Source organism: Rhinopithecus bieti, unplaced genomic scaffold, assembly GCF_001698545.2.
Source record: "Rhinopithecus bieti isolate Rb0 unplaced genomic scaffold, ASM169854v2 scaffold_6933, whole genome shotgun sequence".
Classification (NCBI taxonomy): Eukaryota; Metazoa; Chordata; class Mammalia; order Primates; family Cercopithecidae; genus Rhinopithecus; species Rhinopithecus bieti.
This window is the reverse complement of record NW_016805426.1, coordinates 1,985,128-2,008,112: the sequence shown is the minus strand read 5'-3', so window position 1 is coordinate 2,008,112 and position 22,985 is coordinate 1,985,128. Positions and strand designations below refer to the sequence as shown.

Here is a 22,985-nt window from a genome sequence, read left to right as displayed (position 1 = left end):
GAATTTTATGATATTAAGAAAATTGTTTTACATTAATGTAACTGAACTGTTAAACATTCAATGAAAGGACTGTACAAAGATATAAAATTAAATATTTTATATTTTAAGCTTTTATACCTAATATTTAGTTGTGATGATCATTTCTTTTCTTTTATCCAAATATTTGTGTTATTTGGTGAGGTGACATTATCTTCATGCATTCTTCCAAACCATTCCTTTCTCTTGTTGAAAGTGAAATTTTCTTTTCAAAACTCAAAATTTTCTTTTCAAAAAAAATTTCTTCATGGATATTATGTACAAATACATACTGCACATCAGTAGAATTCAGTAGAATATTGAGTAATGGTGGCTGGTACCTTCCAATAAGAAACTGTAATTCTTTTTAAACCATTTAAGCATTCAGGAAGTGGTAAATATCATTAGTTCAGTGTACTAGTCTGTTTTCATGCTGCTGATAAAGAAATACCTAAGACTGGGTAATTTATGCAGGAGAAGGGGTTTAATGGACTTACAGTTCCACATGGCTGGGTTAACCTCCTAATCGTGGAAGGCAATGAGGAGCAAGTCACGTCTTACATGGATGGCAGCATGCAAAGAGAGAGCTTGTACAGGGAAACGCCTGGTTTTAAAACCATCAGATCTTGTGAGACTTATTCACTATTAAGAGAACAGCACAGGAAAGACCTGCCCCCATGATTCAATTACTTCCCACCAGTTTCCTCCCATGACATGTGGGAATTGTGGGAGTTACAATTCAAGATGAGATTTGGTTGCGGACACAGCCAAACCATGTCATTCAAGAATGTGGTAAATATCATTAGTTCAGGAATGTTTTCTTGAAACAGTAGAATTTTTACTTATAAACCAATAAGAAAAAGACTAGCAACTTACAGGAATGTGGACAAGGAATAAACTCAGAAGAGGACACAATACAAGAAGCTCAGTGACTCTTGGGCAAACTTATCATAATAAGATAAACACAAATAAAGAGAAATCCTATTGATGTGGTATGTGCTTATCAGATGAGATAGAAATCCAAAGGAGAAGGAACAGGAGAACCTCAGCTTAGTGAGACGGTGGAGGAATAAAGATTCTTAGACATTGCCGTTGAGAGTGCAGGAAGGGTGCAAACTGTGTGGAAGGCAGTTTGGCAGATTTTGCTAAACCTTTATCTTCCCACTGACTCAGTAATTCCACTTATGGAAATTTCTCCTTAAATTATAATGTAGAGATCATCTGCATAAAAGTTTGTGTTTTTTTTGCAGCATTATTTGTAATAGCAAAAGAGTGGAAAAATTCAAGTACTTATCAGTAGGATATTGATTAAGTAGACTTTGGAGATCCTTCTAATGAAATCTATGCCATTGTTGAAAAGAATGAGGGACGTCTCTATGAACTGATGTGGAAGGCTGTCTGAGATACACTGTGAGTGGTACAGTAGGTATCATATGACACTTTCTATGTTAGAGAAGAGGCAAAACAGTATATATTACTGTTTGCTCATATTTCTGTAGTTACATAAGAAACTAATGAGAACAATTATTAGTGTTTGGGGTATGGGCGACAGTGGTGGGGAGTGTGGCATAAGGGATGAAGGTAGACATGACGTGTAACAATACTATTTTTATCTTTTTTTTCTTTTCTATCTAAATAAATGTATTACCTATTAAAAAATAAACATATTATTAAAATGGAGGGTTTTATAACTGAAAGGGATCCTAAAGATGATTTCATCAACCTTACTTATTTTCTATCTAGAGAAATTGAGGCTCAGTTGTGTTAAATGACTTTTCAAATCCTGGTGCAGGGGTGTTGGGTTAAAAACCCCAGCCTGAAGATATCAAATCTAATGCTTTTTCTACACAACTATATCCACACTTCACTGCTGTTCTGTCTTGCTGATGTTTTGTAATGTTCATCCTTCTTAGTAATTCTAGAGCATTTGGGGGGCCTACAGCAGCCTAATTCATGTCAGTGAACCATGGCTTTACACGATTCAGATGGTCAATATGTCAAAGCAATCAGAGAATTACAATTTTAGGGAATAATATTACAAGGGTGTGTGATTATAAGACAATCATGGCTTCATTCATTGACTTCCTTACTCTCTTGTGAGAGTGCAATATTTTTATTTTTGTAATTAAACTGAATGAGTGTTTAGAGGAGGAGGTGGTGGTGGTGATTGTGGTAGTGGTGTTTTACGGTTTCCTTTTGAGGTGGTTGGTTTCACATCTTACATCTCAACCCCAGGATTAAGAGTCATGCTATAGAGATGTTTCAGAGACCGTTCTTCACTTTATAAATGTATGTAAGTAGAAGCTTTTTTAAAAATAAAAGGTTGTTGTGTCTAAATTAAATTATTAGGTTGACATGTAGAATATGTGGGATTTATTATACATATTGCCAAGTGATTTCAGATATTTTCATGTGTGTGTGTTTCCCATGAATGTATTGGGTTGTCTAGATTACTGTTAAAAACAGGCATGCTGCCTACAATTATGGTGTGTTGCTTGATTCCAAAAAGAGGTTGGGAAGCAGCTGTTGAAATTAAAGACTTCTGGTGGTGTAGGAGAGAGATATGCAAATAACACAGACATTTTATTACATTCTTTTGACTCTGTTCCTACTTAAAAAAAAAAAAAAAAAAAATCTGTCCTCACACCTTAGAGACAAGAGAGCTAGAGTGGATAGGAGTTTTTCAGTGTGGCTTTCTGTGTAGTAAACATTTTCCTGGTAAGCAAAAGTTAGAACCTTGGAAATTTTACCCAATTAGTTTAAATCCACTAAACAGCAAGTCAGTTTCATAGGCACTATGAAAAGTGATCAACAAGTGGATCACCTAAGCAAACGTGTATAGGTTATCAACCTTGACTTGCTATTTTAAAATTATTTCATTAACCTTTCTTGTGTAACATGAAAGATTAGTTGTAGAATTAGTGGAGGAAAAGTTCCACCCTGGAACTTTTGTAGAAAATGTTCAGCCTTTAAATTTCTGCTGTAAAAGGTGTGAGCAAAGGCTGAATTAATTGGCTTACGTTAGCAACTTTGATTTGTCTCTGTTAGGCTGACCATTTAATAGACACATAAACTGTCAACACAGTTCAGGAAGTAAAGGTGTATTTTAATTATTATTGAGACACAAAGCAGGAAACCCTAAGTGGTATTCTCTTTTCCTAAAGAAAAACCTCAGACACTGACCGATGAGCTTAATCCGTTTTGTCACTCATGTTTCAGACATACCAAAGGGGGCAGAAAATAACATGTGGACACTCATGGCCCTACCATCTTGCTTCAACAGATGCTAACATTATGCCTTGTTTGATTCATGTTTTTCAACAACAAAATATAAAACATAAAAGTGTTACGGATATAATGAAGGCCAAGTCATCCTTAAGTCCTCTGTTTCTTATGCCCCATACATCATCCATCAGGGACTTCTGTTCACGTTTTCAGAGTCTCACTGCTTTTCCTCATGACCACCTGTCTCAGGCCACCAGTGAGTCTCATCTGGTTCCTGCAGTGGCCCCTTGTTTAACTCAGGGGACTCTCAACACTTCAGTCAGATCGATCGTGTTAGAACATAAACCACAGGTCCTTCTGCTCGGACTGTCCAGCGCCTTCCACCCCACCCAGCGTCCGAGTCAAGATTGTGGCAGCAGCCTACAGCACCCAGATGTGCTGACTTCCATTGCCCTGTCCAACCTCATCTCTCGACTCCCTACTCAGTCTGTCTTAGTCACTCTCATCTCCTTAACGTGGCACCTGCTGTTCCTTCTGCGCAGATGCCCTTAACCTGATTCAGTCTTGACTCAAGTGCTACCTGCTTGAAGTCATCTTTCTGGGCTTCCCTGTTCAATCTCAATAGCAAACCACCACTCCCAACATTTGCATCTCTTTCCCTTGTTTGTCTTGTTTTTCATTCATCTCCCCCACTAAAATGAAAGATCCAGAGCAGCGTGGATGTTTGTCAGTCACCCACCAGTGATCCTCAGTAGTTGGAATAGTGGGTGGCATTTGGTTGGTATTTGTTGAGGTTGAATGAATTGAAGCTCTGTCCCCATTCTCTTCCACCCCAGCCCTTCACCCGTCATCCTCTGCAAGGTGAGCACCCTCCTAAAGATTACATGCTTTTATGACATGACTGCATAGGCTTCTTTGTTTATGCCTTACCAGTATCATTGTTTTTATTACAGTCAAATTAAAATAGACCTTATTTGACTATTTACGTATATAATGTGCTATGCATATCTTTATGTAACTTTTTATTTATTAACATTTTTCAGATTTTTTTCCATGTTGGGGCATGTAGATTGTTTATTCATTTTGCCTGCTTTATGAATATACTGTAATATTTGAAAATTCCATTTTCTATTGGTGAACATGGAAGGCATTTCCAGGTTTCCCTATTGCAAGTGATCCTCAAAGGTACATCCAATGTCCCCAAGTGTAAGAGGTGCTTTCAGGGGATATTCCTAAATGTGGAATTGCTGGAATTCCGTAGATAGTGGTGTTAGTTTACATTTCTAACGTGGTGTTTGAGCATTCCCATTTTGTGTCACCCTCACTGTTTTGCGGTGTTCCCAGGGTTAAGCATGGCCCCTCTGAGGGGAGTGAAGCAGATCTCCTTGTTTCAACGAGGTGGTCCTTCCTGATCACTAGGATGGTTGAGCACTGCATCCTCCCCTTATTGGCCATTTGTGGTTTTCTTCCTCAACCCATTTTCTTTTGATCACAGAAGTAGTTTATATATTCTAACATGAATCCTTTCTCAGTAGTGTGCTTCACACATATAATAACCTAGTCTGGCTTGTTTCTTTGCTTTTTAATGGTTTTTGTAATGGCATATTGAAGTCGTAAATTGTAATGTAGTCAAACAGCCATCTTTCCCTGTATGCATTGTTTATATATCTTTAGAATCCCTTCCTACTGATGTGTTTTCTTTAAAACTGTTGCAATTTTCCTTTTCCATGTTTAGATCTGCAACCTACTTGAAATTGATTTTTGTATTGGCATGAGGAAGGAAAACTATCTTATTTTTCTTGCTTGGATAGAATTGAAGTTTTTCATTTCTCCACTTGTCTCTGCATCGTTTGTTGAATGGTCTGCTGTTTCCTCTTTGATTTATAATGCCACCACTGTCATGGATTCATCCCTTTGTGGGTGTGACTCTTAACCCTGTTCTTTGTTATTCTGCCTCTTCAGTCTGTTTGTATAGCCCTGAACAAATTGTTATTACTTTATAATAATATAGTCTTGATATCTATTAGTTGAGTCACGTTTTCTTTATTTTTGTTCAACATTTCTTGGTTATTTTTGGCAGGTCATTCTTGTACATGAATTTTAGCATTGGTTTGTAGGGTTCTGTAAAGAGACATACTGGATTTTGGCATTGTGTTGAATTTACAGATTTAGAAAAATTGATATTTTCTTATATTATCTTTTTATAACTTGCAATCTTTTCTTGGAATATTTCCTAGGTACCTTATCCTTCTGCTTGCTGTGGTGAATGGGATTTCTTTTCATTTCTTATTGACTGTCAGCTGGTATAAGAGAATACCACTGATTTTGTATATTTATGTCATATCTAGCTACCTTTCTAAACTGTCTTAAAAACAGTTTGTGTGAGATACGACTTATGTTATACTTGACAGTTTGGAAAAACTGTTTTATAAACCTATCTGGAGCTGGTGATGTTGGTGTTTTATTGAGTGTGAATTTATTTCCTTTAGTGGATATAAGTTTAGTCAGGTTAACCATTTGTGAGATAGTTTTGGTAATGTACATGTATTTTACAGTAGTGTCTGTTTTAGCTGTATTTTCAGACTTATTGTCACATCATTGATCAGGTCAAGTTTATTTATTAAAGTATTCAGGTTTTCTATATCCTCACTATATTTTTATCTATTGTTCTGTAAATTTCCGAATGGTACTTTAAAATATTATTTTGAGATTGAGGATGTTAGCTTCTCTTTGTTTTTGTGATGGATATGTTTGTGCAGTGTGTATATGTGGGTTGTGTGTGTGTGTCTAATATGTGATGTGTAGGTGTGGTAAGTCTGTGTGGTATGTGTCTGTATGTGTGTGCTCTGTGGTGGGTGTGTGTGGTGTGCATGTGTGTGTTTGAAGTTGTTAAGGTGTTCAGATTCAAGATCATTAAACTGGTGGAAGCTCTCTTTTTTCCTGATAGGGCATTTTGCGTTAAAGTCCATTTCTCTGGCCCTCCCTCAGATTAGTTTGTTTCCTTATGTGGTTTGTGATTGTTGATTGTCAACTAATTTCAGTGGTGGTTGTTATTTATGTGGCAGTTCCATGTGCCCTGGGTTGAAGTCATCTCTTCAATCTATATTTATTTGTTACTATCTCTATCCACCCACTAGGAAATAAACTTCATAGGGTCAAGGGTATTTTAAAAATATCTTTTGTTCACTGCTACATCCCCAACACCAAAAACAATGTCTGGTCCTTGAAGGTGTCCCTGGTTATTCAAGGAATGAGTGACTGAGTTTGATATTGATTTCTTGGTCTGTGTCCCATGGAATTGGAAAGCTAGACCCCACATCCATGTGTGCCATTGCCCTGGGGAAGTGCATGATCTCCTTTTTTCTTCTTCAGAACCTCATGTACCTAGCCCATCTCTGTTGCCTCTCTGATCCAGTCAGCTTAGTTTGTCTGGTTCTATTTTCATAGACTGCGCTGCTGCCTGGGGCCACATGTAGGTAGTAGCCTCAGGTCCTCCTGCTCATCTCTCTTGAGCCAGGCTGTCCTCTGCCCTCTGGGCTGGGCTGCTTAGCTCTGGTTTTCAGGGCTCTTTCAGGTTTTGTTTTGTTTTGTTTTTTGGTGTATGTGTGTGTGTGTGTGTGTGTGTGTGTGTGTCTGGAGATTTTCTTCTTTTGACTTGGGCTGTGTAATTTTTCAAAAATGTGTTTCATCTGAATATCTGTAGGGAAACTGTCAGATCGTCCCACCTGGCTACTGGACTTGGAAACAAGTCTCATTTCTAGCTTTCTGATTCATTCTTGAGCAAAAAGGTCACTTTTGATTGAAAAGAATTGGGATAGTAAACTCTTTGGGTCATTTTTAATATCTGAAAATACTTCTGATTGTTGAAAACTAAGAGCCTTTTATGTTTATCCCTAAATTCACTTCATTCTTCAGGGTATGTAAGAAGTTTTTGCCCATTGACAGCTGATATTTATATGTTAGACCCCATCCTGGGCACATACCTGTGTCCCCTAACATTTTGTTTGCAATTCAAAATAACATGTGGAACATTTCCTCAGCAGAGAAGTATATGAAGTGTCATACCATGATGAAGATTAAGTATTTCTCAACATAATGTTTTAAAAGATAAGGAAGATGGTATGGCTAGTGCTTATATTATTGTCTTACTTGTTTATCTTCCTTATTTTTTGTTTTTTTTTTTTTTTTTTCCTGCACTGTTCCATGGGTGAGCATAAAAACACAGAATAATTAAATTGGGAATGAATGAAAGTGTCACTTTTAAAGCTCAGCATCAAGGAGGGCTTAAAATTGAATATCACCCAAGAATGTGGAGGTAGCTAGAAGAGTTCAAGAGGGAGGTTGTAGGTTTTTAGCAAACAGCATGGACAAGAACAAATGCTTTAGTCAGTCGCTGGTGATTTTGCTGTCCTGCCTGTAAGCCTGCAATGTACAGAAACTCCTTTGTGAAACACATGGAGGCAACGTTGAGAAAATTGTTTTCTGGAATAGACAGACTGGCTCCCAGGACTGGTTCTGCCAGCTGAGGTCTGTGCAGTCGTGCCTCCCTGCCTGGGCCATGGGACATTCATCCCCTAAAGTGATGCCACAGCCCTGGCTTTAGTGGGTGTTCAAGGAATGTTGGTTGCCTCAAAAACGTTAAAAACTTGGGCTTGAAAGGAGAAAGATCAGCTTTCAATCGGAAGAGTGAGGCATTGCAAAAATGCCCCGAAGTGCTGCTCTGTGAGTTGTGAAACTTTCTGGGAAAGGACTGAGAACCTGTTCTTAGAACTTATGTTCTGTGGCATCAACATTTATGCACATATCTGGGTCCTGGTATTTGCTGACTTTGAAGATGGCTGTATCACTTTTCCTTTCCAAGGAAGGTGGAACTGAAAACTAAATAAGCTTGCTATTTACTCATGCTCTTCTAACATTTAATAGAGTAAACATTCTCTGGGGTGAAGAAGATCTCTCTGTGGAGCTGTTTGCTCTGCAGTGGTGAGATCTTCAGAGCCTTCTTTCCTCACTCTCCGAGTGCCTCTCCATTCTTGCTTTTACCTCACTGTGTTATCGGCGTCAGGCTGTGTGTCTGTTACTCCCAGTAGTGGCTGGAGCCTGAGGATTTTGACACATTACCAAATTGACATTACAGTGGTTTTTAACGTTACACTCCAACCACAGACACATAAAAGCACCTGCTTCCTGACAGCCTTTAGAATGGTGTATTCTTAGTGTTGTTTTTCATTTTGCCAGCCAGGTAGATAGCAAACATGGTATTCCTTTGCTATTTTTATTTTTTATTAAGATTGTGTATGTTTTTTCATAGCCACCCAGGACAGAAGAGGAGTTTTTATTCCTGCATGTCTCTTTTGTTAGAGAATTTTTTTCTGTAAACCCATCTCCTACCCATCTTAAGCCTCCTGAAAAGGGCATATGGCCACCATGAGTGTCTCAAGATTGTCCCGATTCACTTCCTCCAGGAACTGGATATCAGGATTCTACTAGCAGAGCTGGAGGAAGGCTGAGGGGAGGCAGTCATCGTGTATTTCGTGTGCTGAGTGGACTCTGGATTGATCAACCATGCCTTAATTATCATTTAAAATAGGGCAAAGATTCTGTGTTTTCAGATACTTTTTTATTAATGAAATAATTTTGTGATCGTTACTGAAAACTTGGAAAACACAAAGAGGTCAAAGAAGAAAGTAGCCAAGAGTCCTACCACCCAACAATTATTGTAATATTTATTATTAGGGTTTTTGTACATTTTCTCTGGTCTTCATCTTTGCATATTTTATATAAATCTAATATTCTGTATATGTTTATAGCAGTCTTTTCATCTAAAGCCATAGCAATTATTTTTTATGAATTTTTTAAAACTACATGTAGTTTCATGCCTGCATGCCATTCCACAGACTTGGAGAAGTCTCATCTCATTTTCTATTACTGCACAGAAGGTTATTTCATTTTTTTCCCTCCAGTGTTACTAATCATAATGCCGTAAGTGTCTTCCTGTATAACACCTTTTCGGTTTTAGGGTCATTTTATGGGATAAGTTCCCAGAAGTGAAATGGTTGTGTCAAAGGGTAGGAGTTTTTTTAATGCCAAATAGTTTTTCCAAAGAATTGTCCACTTGCACTGCCAGTAATGATGTGTGCAAATAGAGCTGTTTTATGTCAATTAATATGTATCCAAGGGAAATGGGTCATCAACCTCTTCCCTTTTGGACCTGTAAGGGTTGAAACTTCATTCAGAATAAACACTAATAAAAGCTTAAATAAATCTAATGGTTGTGGTTCAGCAGTCTCTCAGGGAAGCTTGCTGCAAATTTTAATTGCCTAAGGGGTTTTATTTCCTCTCATTTTCTTCTCCCCTCTGCTATTTTCCTCCCTCCCTCCAGGTTTAAAACATGTTTTCCTCTCCACAGTTAAGCCTTAGTGCTTCTAGTTCTGTCTTTGTTGATTAATGAGTATAATTGGCCCTGTCGTCTCTATTATACCATCCACGGCAATTTGTTTTTATGTCGCAGTTATTTTCTGAGCTGTCACAAAACTGCCTTACAAAGAGAGCTCATTATCAGCCCAAAGGAGAAGAATTTGAAGTGATGAAGTGAGTAAAGGTCCCGAAGAGGAGGAGGAGGGGAAGGAGGAGTCTAAGTTGTTGGAATGTCAAGGAAATGAGCATGTTCTAGGGGCAGAATAATTAACTGTTGCTTAGGACATACCCAGCAAGACTTGATTTTATCTAGAAATTATCAGATTAGAAATGGCTCTCCATAGACAAAGTGTGGAGGACTGGATGAATAGATAAAAGGCTTGAATGTAGGTCCAAGAAAACATGGGGCATGACATTTTATAAAATGGGTTGAAGCTCATTAGAAGTTAATTACAGAAAGCCCAGCTTAACGTCTCTGTGTAGGGAATAGCGGTGACTTCCAGGTTGGAAAGTTTTATCTGAACATGTATGGACCATAAAGATTACCCACATGCCAGGCTGTATCAGAAAATGCTTTGCTGTTTTTCTCTATAGTTTTCTCTCATTTCCCTTCTCCCCACCCCAGTGATCTCATCAAGTTTTCTTCACTCTTGAAATTAACTCAGGAAATAGCAGAGGTCCAGGAAGAGATAGTGGAACAGAAGGAGATTTTTTTTTTTGAGACAGAGTCTCGCTCTGTAGCCCAGGCTGGAGTGCAGTGGCCGGATCTCAGCTCACTGAGCTCCGCCTCCCGGGTTTACACCATTCTCCTGCCTCAGCCTCCCGAGTAGCTGGGACTACAGGCGCCCACCACCTCGCCCGGCTAGTTTTTTGTATTTTTTAGTAGAGACGGGGTTTCACCATGTTAGCCAGGATGGTCTCGATCTCCTAACCTCGTGATCCGCCTGTCTCAGCCTCCCAAAGTGCTGGGATTACAGGCTTGAGCCACCGCGCCCGGCCCCAGAAGGAGATCTTGACTTTAACAAAGTCCATCTTCCAAAACCCCAGACAGACGAGATCATTATGTTACAGAGATGTATCTTCACGGATGGAGTCATGAGGTCTTCTTAGAGGAATGCCTTGTTAGGTAACTGCTCATCATCCAGTCACATTACACTTTTCTTTTAGGAGCAGAGAAGGGAATTAACCACGGAGAGTTGGGGGAAAAAAATCCTTAGTAGCAGCAATAAAATAATTAGTAATGGTGGCTCTGAATCAGAATGCAATGGCAGAGGGATCTAAAAGCTTTTCTCTTTATTTACTTTATTTTATTTATTTTTATTTCATTTTTTGAGAGACAGAGTCTTGCTCTGTTGCCCAGGTTGGAGTGCAGTGGTGTGATGTCAGCTCACATCAACCTCTGCCTCCCGGGTTCAAGCAATTCTCCTGCCTCAGCCTCCTGAGTAGCTGGAATTACAGGCGCACACCACCACATCTGCCTAACTTTTGTATTTGTGGTAGAGACGAGGTTTCACGATGTTGGTCAGGCTTGTCTCAAACTCCTGGCCTCATGATCCACCTGCCTCAGCCTCCCAAAGTGCTGGGATTATGGGTGTGAGCCACCGCGCCCAGCTGCTTTTCTTTTTGATTTGTGAATTTGTGGATGAGGAAAGTGGGGCACAGAAAATTTAATCTGCTTTTTCCTGGCTCCATCCCATTACTGGGAGAGCTGGGTCTTAAACTTGGATACCCTCTTCTCCAGTTCCAGGCCCTTTGTCCTGTTAGGAAACGTCTCCGTTTGATGTGTCTTGAGGCTAATTCTTCTACAGTAATGCGAGGCTTTGATCCAGACAGCTCCAGAGAAACTACACTCAAAGTGGAAGGTTTTCTTGATTGTAGAGAAACTCACATTACATTACCTTGTAATTTGTGAGATGTGTTCTGTTGTGTTTAAAAAGGTGCAGAAGAAAGTCGACGTTGGTTCTGTCCAGAAACCTCTGATGCAAGAGCCATTTAGCTGGAGGGGAGCTTTGGAGAAAAGGGCAGGAGAAATGGCAGGTGGAAGAACTTGAAGAACTTCTTTGAAAGTGGCTGGAAAGAATTTTCAGTCTTCGTAGAATGAACAGCTGTCTTAAGAAAGAAGGGGACCTGCCACTGATGGTCAGCGGGATATGGAAAGGTCATGGGTCGGTCTCTGGTACCCGAGAAGCACAGCTGCTTTTTTGGTTAACTGTCACCCTTCCCATCTTAAAAAAAAAAAGTGGGGGGGGGGGGGGGCTTGGCAGGGTGGCTCACGTCTGTAATCCCAGCACTTTGGGATGCCAAGGCGGTGGATCACAAGGTCAGGAGCTCGAGACCAGCCCAGCCAATATAGTGAAATCTTGTCTCTACAAAAAATATAAAAATTAGCCAGGCGTGGTGGCAGGTGTCTGTAGTCCCAGCTACTCAGGAAGCTGAGGCAGGAGAATTGCTTGAACCTGGGAGGCGCAGAGGTTGCAGTGAGCCGAGATCGTGCCACTGCACTCCAGCCTGGGCAACAGAGCAAGACTCTGTCTCAAAAAACAAAAACAGAAACAACAAAAAATAGGATATATTGAGCTTGCTTAATGAAAATCCAATTTTTTTGCTTGGGAATACAAGTAGAGGCAATCAGTATCTTCAGTATCTTGAGTTTCCTTAATAAAGGATTTCCGTAGTCCCTCTGCATCTGACTTAGTAACTAAAAGTCCTTAACATAAATGAATCTGCACTCATAGAATCTGTGACAATACGGGGAAAAGAAACTGGGGGATTTGGATAAAAAACATAAGAAATCCCTTAGAGATTTACTTCACGTGGATTTCAGCCAACAGAGAGCACCGTCAATGAAGATACTAGGGGCATTTACCCACGTCAGCGAATCACAGTTGGACTGTGTTTTTCCTTTGCTTTTTTACAGGAAGGTTTTGACACCTCACTCCTTTTTCCTTGCCTGTCCATTGGTTTGTTTTTGTGCTGATGAGACTCCCATTAAGAGGCATTTTCCTCCCTGGGTTATGCCTTTCTTAGGTATAATTCAGGCCCCTTTTCTCTCACCTCTTCTCCTGTCTTACCATGGTCATGATGGACATTTATGTAGTTGCATCTTCCCCAGCCCTACAAAATGAAGCGACTATAAAGAAAGAAAGAAAAAAGCCACTTTAGTAGGCTCTGTATTTGGTTACATTCAGTGTATATGAAGAGTTCAGATGCCTCTCTCAGTATATCCAAACTGCCCCCAGAGCTTTGCAGCAGAGGGCTGCGTCCCGCAATTCTCATGTTCCTTCAGCCTTAGCAAGTCAGGGCAATGTTTGCCTTCCTCCCCTTCCCTCATTTCTCTGGGAGCTTTCTCTCCAAACCCTCTATTCTTTATTGTTCTCTTCTCTGCCTTCTGTTACTTTTTTAAAAGTCGTCCCTGGTACTGTTTTTTGTTTTGTTTTGTTTTGTTTTCCCCAGTAAAATCTCATGTTTTCCATAAAGACACTGAAAAGTAAGCTCCCATGAACTCAGGCTTCCCGTAAGGGAGATGTCATTGTCTATTTCTGCACAGTGAGTGGTGAGAGTGTGTTTTATGTCATATCCTGGCTCAGCTCTTCCCCCTTATGGCAAATCCCCCCACTGGCTGGCGCCACTGTGGGTAAGTTCCAGCCTTCCTCACCTGGCTTCAGATACCGTGTTATGGTAACGATGGTTTACCTGTGTTTAGTACTTTAATTTATCCAGAATATTTCATCTGAGCTTATGGAATCTGAAGTGGTGTTAGGCATCAAAGGACATTATCTTTTGGGGGCCTAAACTTACACCCCTTCTGATTTTGCTCATCTGTCTGGAATTTTGCTTAATGTACGCTGTTTTCTCTGTGTTTTTTCATTCCCAGGTTTCTCTGGCCAGGACTTCGACTGGGCAGATTATCACAAGCAGCATGGGGCGCAGGAAGCTCCTCCCTTCTGCTTCAGAAATGTAAGAAGCTTCTCTCTTACCTAATTTTTTAAAATCATAGATTTTGTTTACCATGAGTTTTTTTTTTTTTTTTTTTTGAGACGGAGTCTCGCTCTGCCGCCCAGGCTGGAGTGCAGTGGCCGGATCTCAGCTCACTGCAAGCTCCGCCTCCCGGGTTCACGCCATTCTCCTGCCTCAGCCTCCGGAGTAGCTGGGACTACAGGCGCCCGCCACCTCGCCCGGCTAGTTTTTTGTATTTTTTAGTAGAGACGGGGTTTCACCATGTTAGCCAGGATGGTCTCGATCTCCTGACCTCGTGATCCGCCTGTCTCGGCCTCCCAAAGTGCTGGGATTACAGGCTTGAGCCACCACGCCCGGCCTACCATGATTTTTATAACTTGCTTTGTATTGATGAAGCAAGGTTGGAGTATTACTGTGCACTGGAGAACTACAAAATGTCTGTAGTTTTTGGAAAGCTCTGCTTTCAGGTTGTGTATTTGCTAGGGTGATGTGGTCTGTGCTAACAAATTGACTAATAAATGCAAAGTTGCTAGAACGTGCTAAAAGGTGATGGCCAAGTCTCACTTATGGAAGAGTCCAGGGTTTTCCTGATTAATAGGTGGTTCTCATCTTGGTGAGTAACCTAGCAGGCAGAAGGAAAAGAGATGAAGGAGAAGGTATCACTGGTTCTAAATACTGCAGCCTGATAGCAGTGTATGTTACTGCTGTTTACTTTCTACTGGTGGGAGCCCATTGCTTGGCTGCACCATGTCACAGGTGAGGCCAGTAAGTGGGTCCTGCCTGGGCTTGCTGCCCGACTGTGATTCTGGACTCTGGAGCAAAGAGGACACATTTTGGTGGACAGCTGGCCATCTGTGCCCCTGTTAGAGGAACACTTGCTGTGTAGCATCTTATCCATGAGCCCACTGATAGGAGAGTGTTTGCTCCTGAGGCCTAGTCTTAAACTGCAGTCTTACTTATTTTGATGGCTTTAATGCTTTCTTTGATGTCCAGTAAGGTGCTAGTGACTTCTGTGCTTTGCTAACTTTAAGCAACAACCTGGTTCATACACAGCTTATTGGAACATAGTAATAGGATCTTTGTGACACATAAAGTAGCAATGAGTGTTTGTGCACATGCGTATACTTACAGAGGTATAGGAGGTCATTTTATAAACTACAGTCATGCATTGCTTAATGATGGGGGTATGTTCTGAGAAATGCATCATCAGGCCACTTCATTGTTGTGTGAATGTCATAGAGTGTACCTTGTACCTACACAGGCCTAGATGGTATAGCCTGTGCTACATACAGCTTTGAGATTCATCCACGGCCTGGATGGTATAGCTTATACCACATAGCCTAGGTTACGTGGTACAACCATATAATCACATGGGGCCACCATTGTATACGCAGTTCATCATTGACTGAAACGTCACCATGCAGTATGTGACTGTGGTTTACAAAATTATCAATAATTCTTCAACCCTAGGAACTATGAGTAGAGATATCAATTATCTCTGTTTTAAGAATTAGGCTTAAATGTATAGTCTACTGTGTTCAATGTGCTTTTAGTTAGGAGAGTTAATTTGTGTTAAGACAAAAAGATGATAGTCTCCTCTTAATTGAGATCTGTAACGACAGTGCAAAGCCCTCGCTGGTCAGAGACTTGTTTGCTGAGCATGTGCTCCTGGAGCTTGCAGGTTCATTGCTGCTGCACCTGTCTTTGCGTTCTAGACATAACGATATGAAAAATGAAGCAAGAAAGGGGTGGCTGAATAGGGAGTTCAAAAGTGAGCTCAAGTCAACATCAGAGTTTGGAGGGTTCAGTACGTTGATGATTGGGTCAGTTGGTACTTGTAAATACAGAAGCACGTCAGCAGCAAGGTTGGAAATCAAGGATCCTTCTGTGATTGAATGACCTTGAGAAGCTGCTCAAATCTCAACTGAGTTCTCCCCTTACCTAGGCTGCTTGGAGTCTACCTGGCACCTGCATGATCCAGGGAGCAGTAATAAAATCTAGGCAGAATTGACACGTAGAATTTGTGGTTCCCATTTGTGGTTCCCAGTCCTGGCTCTCCCCAGGATTGCCACTGAATGATGTTGCCTTTGCACAAGAGCAGTTTCTCTGTATCTTGAAGAACCGAGTGGTGTGTGTTTAGGTGACAGGGCTGGCTGCATAACCATGCCCCATGAGGACTGCAGCTGGTTAACTCTGAAAGCTTTGATGTCCTGTGCTGTCTTGACTTCTCATCGTATTGATGTCGCAGTCACAGAATCTGCTGTCTTGTCTGCTTTCATTTAGGGTCGCAGAAACATCTTAGAGGCCCTAAAACTCTTTTGAGATTGTGCTTTGTACCTGACAAGTTACAAAGAGAAATATTCCTTCCCCGAATCATTAACTTTTGGAAGAAAATCCTTCTCTCTCTCTTTCATTCTATATTTAAAGAGTGATTTCTTCTATGGCAGCGCAGTCCCACTAAACCTTCTTTTTATCAGTCCTCTGTTCCCATTCGCAGCCAGGAGTTGTCCACATGGCTTTGAGTGGTAGAGTAAGTCACCACATTCCCAGGTGGCTTCTGAGCTTTCAGGATTTGGCCACCAAGTTGCTCTCTGTTTGGATGAATCTGCAGGCGTGTTCCGTAAGAATGCCTTCGTTTCTGGTACTCCATTTATGTAATAGAGAGGATTGTTGACGTATGCACTGCACTGTTGGTGCTTTGCTGAGTTTGTTAGCTTGCTACGAGTGCTCTTTAATGGAATGCATGTTACGACTTCATTTTTTAATCACACATCTCCTGTGTATTAGAGGAGAGCTCGTGTGGAATTGAATATGTGGAAGACATTTCCCCAGGGATGTTTAACGGAGGCTGTTATGAAAGGGATCGACGTAGTAAAATGCTTGGTAAATAAACTCACAGGTAACAGTTTTGCTATTGATCCTTCATAAATTACCCTCAAGCGGTGGATTGAAATGAAAATAGGTTATGTGGTTGTAGCTTTCCCTTGTTAAGAAGGATAAATGCATTTTAACTTACTTAGAGGTTTTTCAAGCGGCTGATGGAATTGTATTTTCAGAAGGAAGTTCAATATATAATAGCTGTGGGTGAGACCAGGTAACTTGCAGAAACAAATAACCCACCTAGAAGATCTTTGCTTCCTATTTCCAAAGAAATGTGAAGGCATGGAGCCAGTTGATTTCTTAACATGCATTGGATCACTTTTTTTCAGGTTACATAAAGATATAATTGTATTTTCAGGTTAAGTTTTAGAAAAGACATGTAAATGTGAATTACCTTGATTTCTTTCCATAAGTCAGAAAAAGAAGTAGTCTCTGTTCCTTATAGGCACCTGTTTATCTCAGTATCCATAAGTATATAGATCTATAGTGTTGTAACATGGCTGATGATAATTTATAGTAGTTGTCAATTTGGGAAATTTTTATATTTATTTTAAAATAATATTTCAGTATTGGCTGAGTAAGCTCATACTGAACTGACCCTTCTGCATGTAGAGCAGCTCTGAGGTCTGGACAAAGGACCAAACACGACTATTTAAGGGTAGTGGAACGTGAACAAAAGCAGGCAGCAAAACAGGAGACTGGAAGAAGGGAGCAGCATGGGGGAATTGTCCAATCTTTTTCAGACTTTTAGCCTGAGGGCAGCCACAGTTGACAACATGTGGGATAACTTAGAGAGTGATATAAAATTCATGGTCTCTCTGGCCTGATGAACCACATTACAAAATTTGGGCAGCCACAAATCCTGGAAAGTGAGGGGAGACTCAGACAGTGGAAAACCAGGATTGGGAACCCCAGATTCTATGTGTAAATTCTGTCTAGGTTTTTGTGGTGATCCCTGAATCATGTAGGTGCCAGGAAGACTCCAAGCAGCCTAGGAGAGGTGAACTCAATTGAGATTTGAGCTGCTTCTCAAGAGACAGAGTCTGTAGTTTCAGTCCAACCAAGGTGATAGTTTGCTAAAATAGAAAAGTCGACACTCTTGATAGGAATATAATATAATCCAGACTTGCCACAACATAACATTTAAAATATCCACTCTTTAATTCCCACATTGCTCAAGACAAATGGGAAAATTAGCCTCATTCCCAATAGGAAAGAAGAAATGGGAAAATCAGCCTCATTATCAGTAGAAAAGATAATCAACATAGACTAAACCAAACATAGACTAAACCCATCATGACCCAGATGTTGGAATTAGCAGACAAGTATTTTCAAGCCCCTGTTATAACTAAGTGTGATGTAAAGCAGTGGTCCTTAAAGGGTGGGCCTGAGACCAGCAGCCTCAGTATCACCTGGGCACTTTTCAGAAATACACATTATCTGGCTCCATCTACAATCGACTGAATCAAAACTTTGGGAAGAAGCCCAGAAGTTTATATTTTTTAAAGGTTTTCAAGAGGATTCTGATCCTACAGTTTAAGAACTGTAGATATAAAGAAAAATATTCTCTAATGAATGAAAATATAGGAAGTCCCAGAGAAGAAGTAGAAACTGTAAAAAAGAGAAATTCTAGAACCCAAAAATACAATATTTGAAATCAACAAATTTATTGGATTAGCTTAATCGGGAAGATAGAGGAAAGAGTCCATGACCTTGAAGATAGAAATTATTTTGTCTGTAAAACAGAAGAAGATGGACAGGGAAATGAAGGACAAATGGAATCTCAGGATCTGAGGGACAATTATCATGTAGAATTGAAGTTCCAGAAGAGGTGGCTGAGTAAGAATAAAAAAAGACGTTTCACCAAAGAAGATGTATGGATGACAGAAAAACACGGGAAAACATGCTCAGCATCAGTAGTCAGCAGGGCAAATGCAAGCTAACACCACCATGAGACACCACTAGATACCTATTACAAGGACTGGATTTGGAAAAACTGGCAATACCAGGTGCTGATGAGGATGTGTAGCAACTAAAAGTCTCATACACTGGTCATAGGAATGCAAAATGCTGTAGTAACTTTGGCAAACATTTTGGCAGCTTCTTAGAAGTTTAAACATTCATTTACCATGTGGTCTAGCAGCCCCATCTCTAGAGAAAGGCAAACTTAATGGCATGGGTTGGATTGTGCCTCCCCCAAATTCATATGTTCAAATCCTAACCCTCAATACCTCAGCATGTGAGTGTCTTTGGAGATACAGTTTTTAAAGAAGTGATTAAAATAAAATGAGGTCCTATGGGTGGACCCTCATCCAGTGTGACTGGTGTCCTCATAAGAAAAGAGGGGGCCAGGCTCAGTGGTTCAAACGTGTAATCACAGCACTTTGGGAGGCCGAGGTGGGCAGATCACTTGATATCAGGAGTTCAAGATCAGCCTGGCCAACATGGTGAAACCCCAGCTCTACTAAAAATACAAAAAAAATTAGTTGGGCGTGGTGGGGCATTCCTATAGTCCCATCTACTCAGGATGCTGAGGCAGGATAATCGCTTGAACCCAGGAGGCAGAGGTTGCAGTGAGCCGAGATCTCGCCACTATACTGAAGCCTGGGTGACAAATGAGACCCTGTCTAAAAAAAAAAAAAAAAAAAAAAAGATGATGAAGAAGATGATCTTAATGGCTTAGCTAGTTTCTCCACCTATAAAAATCAGGACACTCTTACTGCTGTTTGTATTAGGTAATTAACAGCCATAAAGCATGCTGAAAGTAGAAACTGCTCAATACACACAGAGGCATGACCACATGAGGACACAGGGAGAAGACAACCTCTGCAAGTCAAGGAGAGAGGCCTCCGAAGAAGCCAGCCCTGCTGACACCCTGATGTCTGACTTCCAGCCTCCAGGACCATGAGGAAATAAATTTTTGTTGCTTAAACTTCACAGTCTGTGGTATTTTGCCACAGCAGCCTGAGCAGATTAATATACTTAATGTTTACATGAAAAGTTGTACCAGAATGTTTACAGCAGGTTTAATCACAATCACTGAAAACAACTGAAATGTCCTTTAACTGGTAAGTGGATAGATAAGCTACAGTGCATCTGTACAAACTACTCAGTGAGAAAGCAGGACAAACTTCCATTTCATGTAATAGCATGGATGAATCTCAGTGTATTATGCTAAGTGAAAGAAGCCAGACTCAAAAGGCTACAGATAGTGTGAGTCCATTTACATGACTTACAGAATAAAACGGGGATTCTGATCCTAAACTTTAAGAATTATAGATATAAAGGAAAATTTTCTCATAATGAGAATATAAAGGAATATAAAGGAAATTATAAGAACAGAAAACAGATTGGTGTTTGCCAGGAATTGAGTGCTTTGGAGGGACTGATTACCAAAGGACCCCAGTGCAAGGGTATTTTGGGGGTGAAGGAATGGTTTTGTGTGTTGATTGTGGTTATAGCTGCATAATGAAATACGCTGGTCTCACAGCCCTACCCTCAAAGAACAGTATACCCAAAAGACTGAATTTTACTCTACGTAAAAATGTTTAAAGTGATCTTAAAAGATAACAATAAACAAAAGCAATAAATAATAGCGATAAACAAAATTAGCAATGAACAAAAGAACAAAGGAAAATAAGATAATTTCAAGTAAGACCACAAGAATTCATCATCAAAAGACCTACACTATTACGAAAAAATTCTTTTTTTTTTTTTTTTTTTTTCATTTGAGACGGGGTCTCACTGTGTTGCCCAGGCTGGAGTGCAGTGGCGAGATCTCAGCTCACTGCAACCTCTGCCTCCCGGGTTCAAGTGAGTCTCCTGCCTCACCCTCCCGAGTAGCTGGGATTACAGGCATGCGCCACCACGCTCAGCTAATTTTTGTATTTTAGTAGAGTTGGAGTTTCATCGTGTTAGCCAGACTGGTCTTGAACTCCTGACCTCAAGTGATCCACCTGCCTCAGCCTCCTAAAGTGCTGGGATTATGGGTGTGAGCCACCGCACCCGGCCTTTTACTATGAAAATTTCTAAAGGATATTCTTCCCATTTCCTTTAAAGGAAAATGATGCCGGATGGAAACTCCGTGTACCCACTTGAACTGTTATCAATGGGTATGGGAAGGTGGAGGAAATGGTGTGTACTTCAGTGATCCTGTAGAAGGAAGGGTGCATATGGAACTGGAAAGGCAATGAATTCATACTCTCACTCATTTAACAAATATTATCAGGCACCTCCTATGTGCTAGGCATAGTTCTAATTTCTGGGAAACAAAAACGAAGACCACCTGGTTCTTTCTTCATGAACGGTGGGAAGGACAAACACGTACGTGAGCCTGTCTTCTTGATGTGAGATGCATGTGCATGCATTTCTTTCTCTTTCTTCATCTGCCCAGCTTTGTCCTGCTGTGTCAGCAGTGGTTCAGTGTCGGTCCCATTTCTCTTGCAGACATCATTCAGTCGAGGTTTCACAAAGAACATGAAACTTGAAGCTGTGAACCCCAGGAATCCAGGAGAACTGTGTGTGGCCTCCGTTGTGAGTGTGAAGGGGCGGCTGATGTGGCTTCACCTGGAAGGTACGTACTCGCTGGGGGTAGCAGTCGCTGGGGGGATTGTAGAGTTCGTCGACATGGCAACTTGTGGAGGAATGCAGCCCTTCTCAGAAGGGGCCTTACTTCTCCTTCATTTAAACAAATCTTAAATTATTCTGGGTTCTTAAATAAGTGAAACTAATCAAATATAAATTTATTCAGAGGCTCTCATCTTAACTAATAATTTCATGCAATGAGATGCTGGCAAGATAATTATGTTTGGAACACAGTGGTCTTTTTACATCTATGATTAGAAAAGCAAATATCACAATTAAATTAGTATGAGTCACTAAAACTGGGATTCCAGGTCTTGGTTATTATGAGGACAAAATTGTACATTTGTATTTTAAGGTAGTAATATCCTTTAATTTGATGTAGGTGTTCAGTTCCTCCTCAAAATAGTACCTGGAGGATGACTTTCTCCCCAAATGTCTAATAAACAGAATTTAGGCTTCTTTGTTCAGTGATGTTGAAACTACCCTTTATAGCTATAGCATATTTACAGGTGTAAGAAAATTCACAGAATGCTGTATTTTGTGAACAGAATCCTGATCAGACTTTATATTTAAGTAGAAAACCATATTTTGCAGGTAGTGTGTTTTCAGTGAGAAATAATTACAATGGATTTGATCTCCAAGGCTTTCCCATCTTTCTGTGATTTATAGGATTTTTTTTTTCCGTAGGATTTCATAATACTCAGTAGTTATTTCAAGTATATATGCAAAAATGAGTAGATATGAGTAGTAAAACAAAGTTAGCTCTCCTAGTTCATAGTTTAAATCTTACGACTTACTCAATATCACGCTTGGAATAAAAAGTTTAGAAGGAAAATCATAGAATTGATACTAAGATCTCCATTTTTATTTCCTCACTATGAATCTATAAAATGCCTGCAAAGTTCTTAGGCCTACAATCTCATACATACTGTAGTACAAGGAATTGGAAATGTGGAAAGCAGTCATTGTGGCTGACATCATTGTGTTGCCAATTCCCAGAAAATTGTTTAAAATGTTACTGAAGTTTAGGGTTCCAAAATCAATGTGAAGTAAATAGAGATTCCCAAAAAGTTGATTGCTTAGTGGGTTTTCAAGTAGAATGACCTCTGTCTGGAGTTAACGAAAGCGTAGACACAGGCAACATGGTAACATGTCTGTAGCTTACAAGAATAGAACATGGCTTTATTTTCACAGCTTCACCTAGAGTTGGGTGAACTGCTCTTGGAGAAGCAAGATTCCTTCTGTACTTTGTAATGACTAAATTTAACTTGCTATGTAACACTATGCTGAGCCATCTTAATGAGATCGGATTCTTGTTTGCATTATTAATTTGAAAACAAAAATGGTCATGTTAAAAGCCCATGTTTTATCCTTATTACTTAGCACATTATGGTTAAAATTCTTTGGCAGTCATTATTTATTTAGCAGTTTCTACTTTCAGCATGCTTTATGACTGTTAATTACCTAACACAAACAGCAGTAAGAGTGTCCTGATTTTTATAGGTGGAGAAGCTAGCTAAGCCATTAAGATCTGCCTGAGGTTCAATTCCATTGCTCTTGACATTTTCTCTGTTGCTTAATTCACCAGACCCTACGGCTTCCCACATCTTAAAAAAGAGTGATGGACAACATTTAGTGTATATGTAACATTTTGGGCAGTGTTTTCTTCTTTGGCCTGTTCTCTTTGAATACAGATTTTTTATTTTCTCGCAAAGAAATAGAAGTCAGCTCATGTCAGATCTTTTTCTTATTCCCCGGAGTGTTTTCACTGGGTAGTAATGAAAACTAGTTAGTGTTAGGAAACACATCAGAAAATATACATTGACCGTTTTTCCAGACCTGATTCATTGTTCTAAAAAGTGTTTGTAGCCAGGTGCGGTGGCTCACGCCTGTAATCCCAGCACTTTGGG

The 22,985-nt window shown here is 40.1% G+C and overlaps 1 protein-coding gene across 2 annotated transcripts in view; it reads left to right on the top strand.

Annotated features, from left to right (window-relative positions):
* The window catches only part of SFMBT2 (Scm like with four mbt domains 2), a 258,910-nt gene that overhangs the window by 170,723 nt on the left and 65,202 nt on the right, over nucleotides 1-22,985 (top strand). For both annotated transcript variants that reach the window (XM_017872485.1, XM_017872486.1), the window contains 2 exons: nucleotides 13,529-13,611; nucleotides 20,938-21,064. In XM_017872485.1, coding sequence (XP_017727974.1) covers nucleotides 13,529-13,611; nucleotides 20,938-21,064 — 210 coding nt within the window. The remainder of the gene's footprint in view (nucleotides 1-13,528; nucleotides 13,612-20,937; nucleotides 21,065-22,985) is intronic.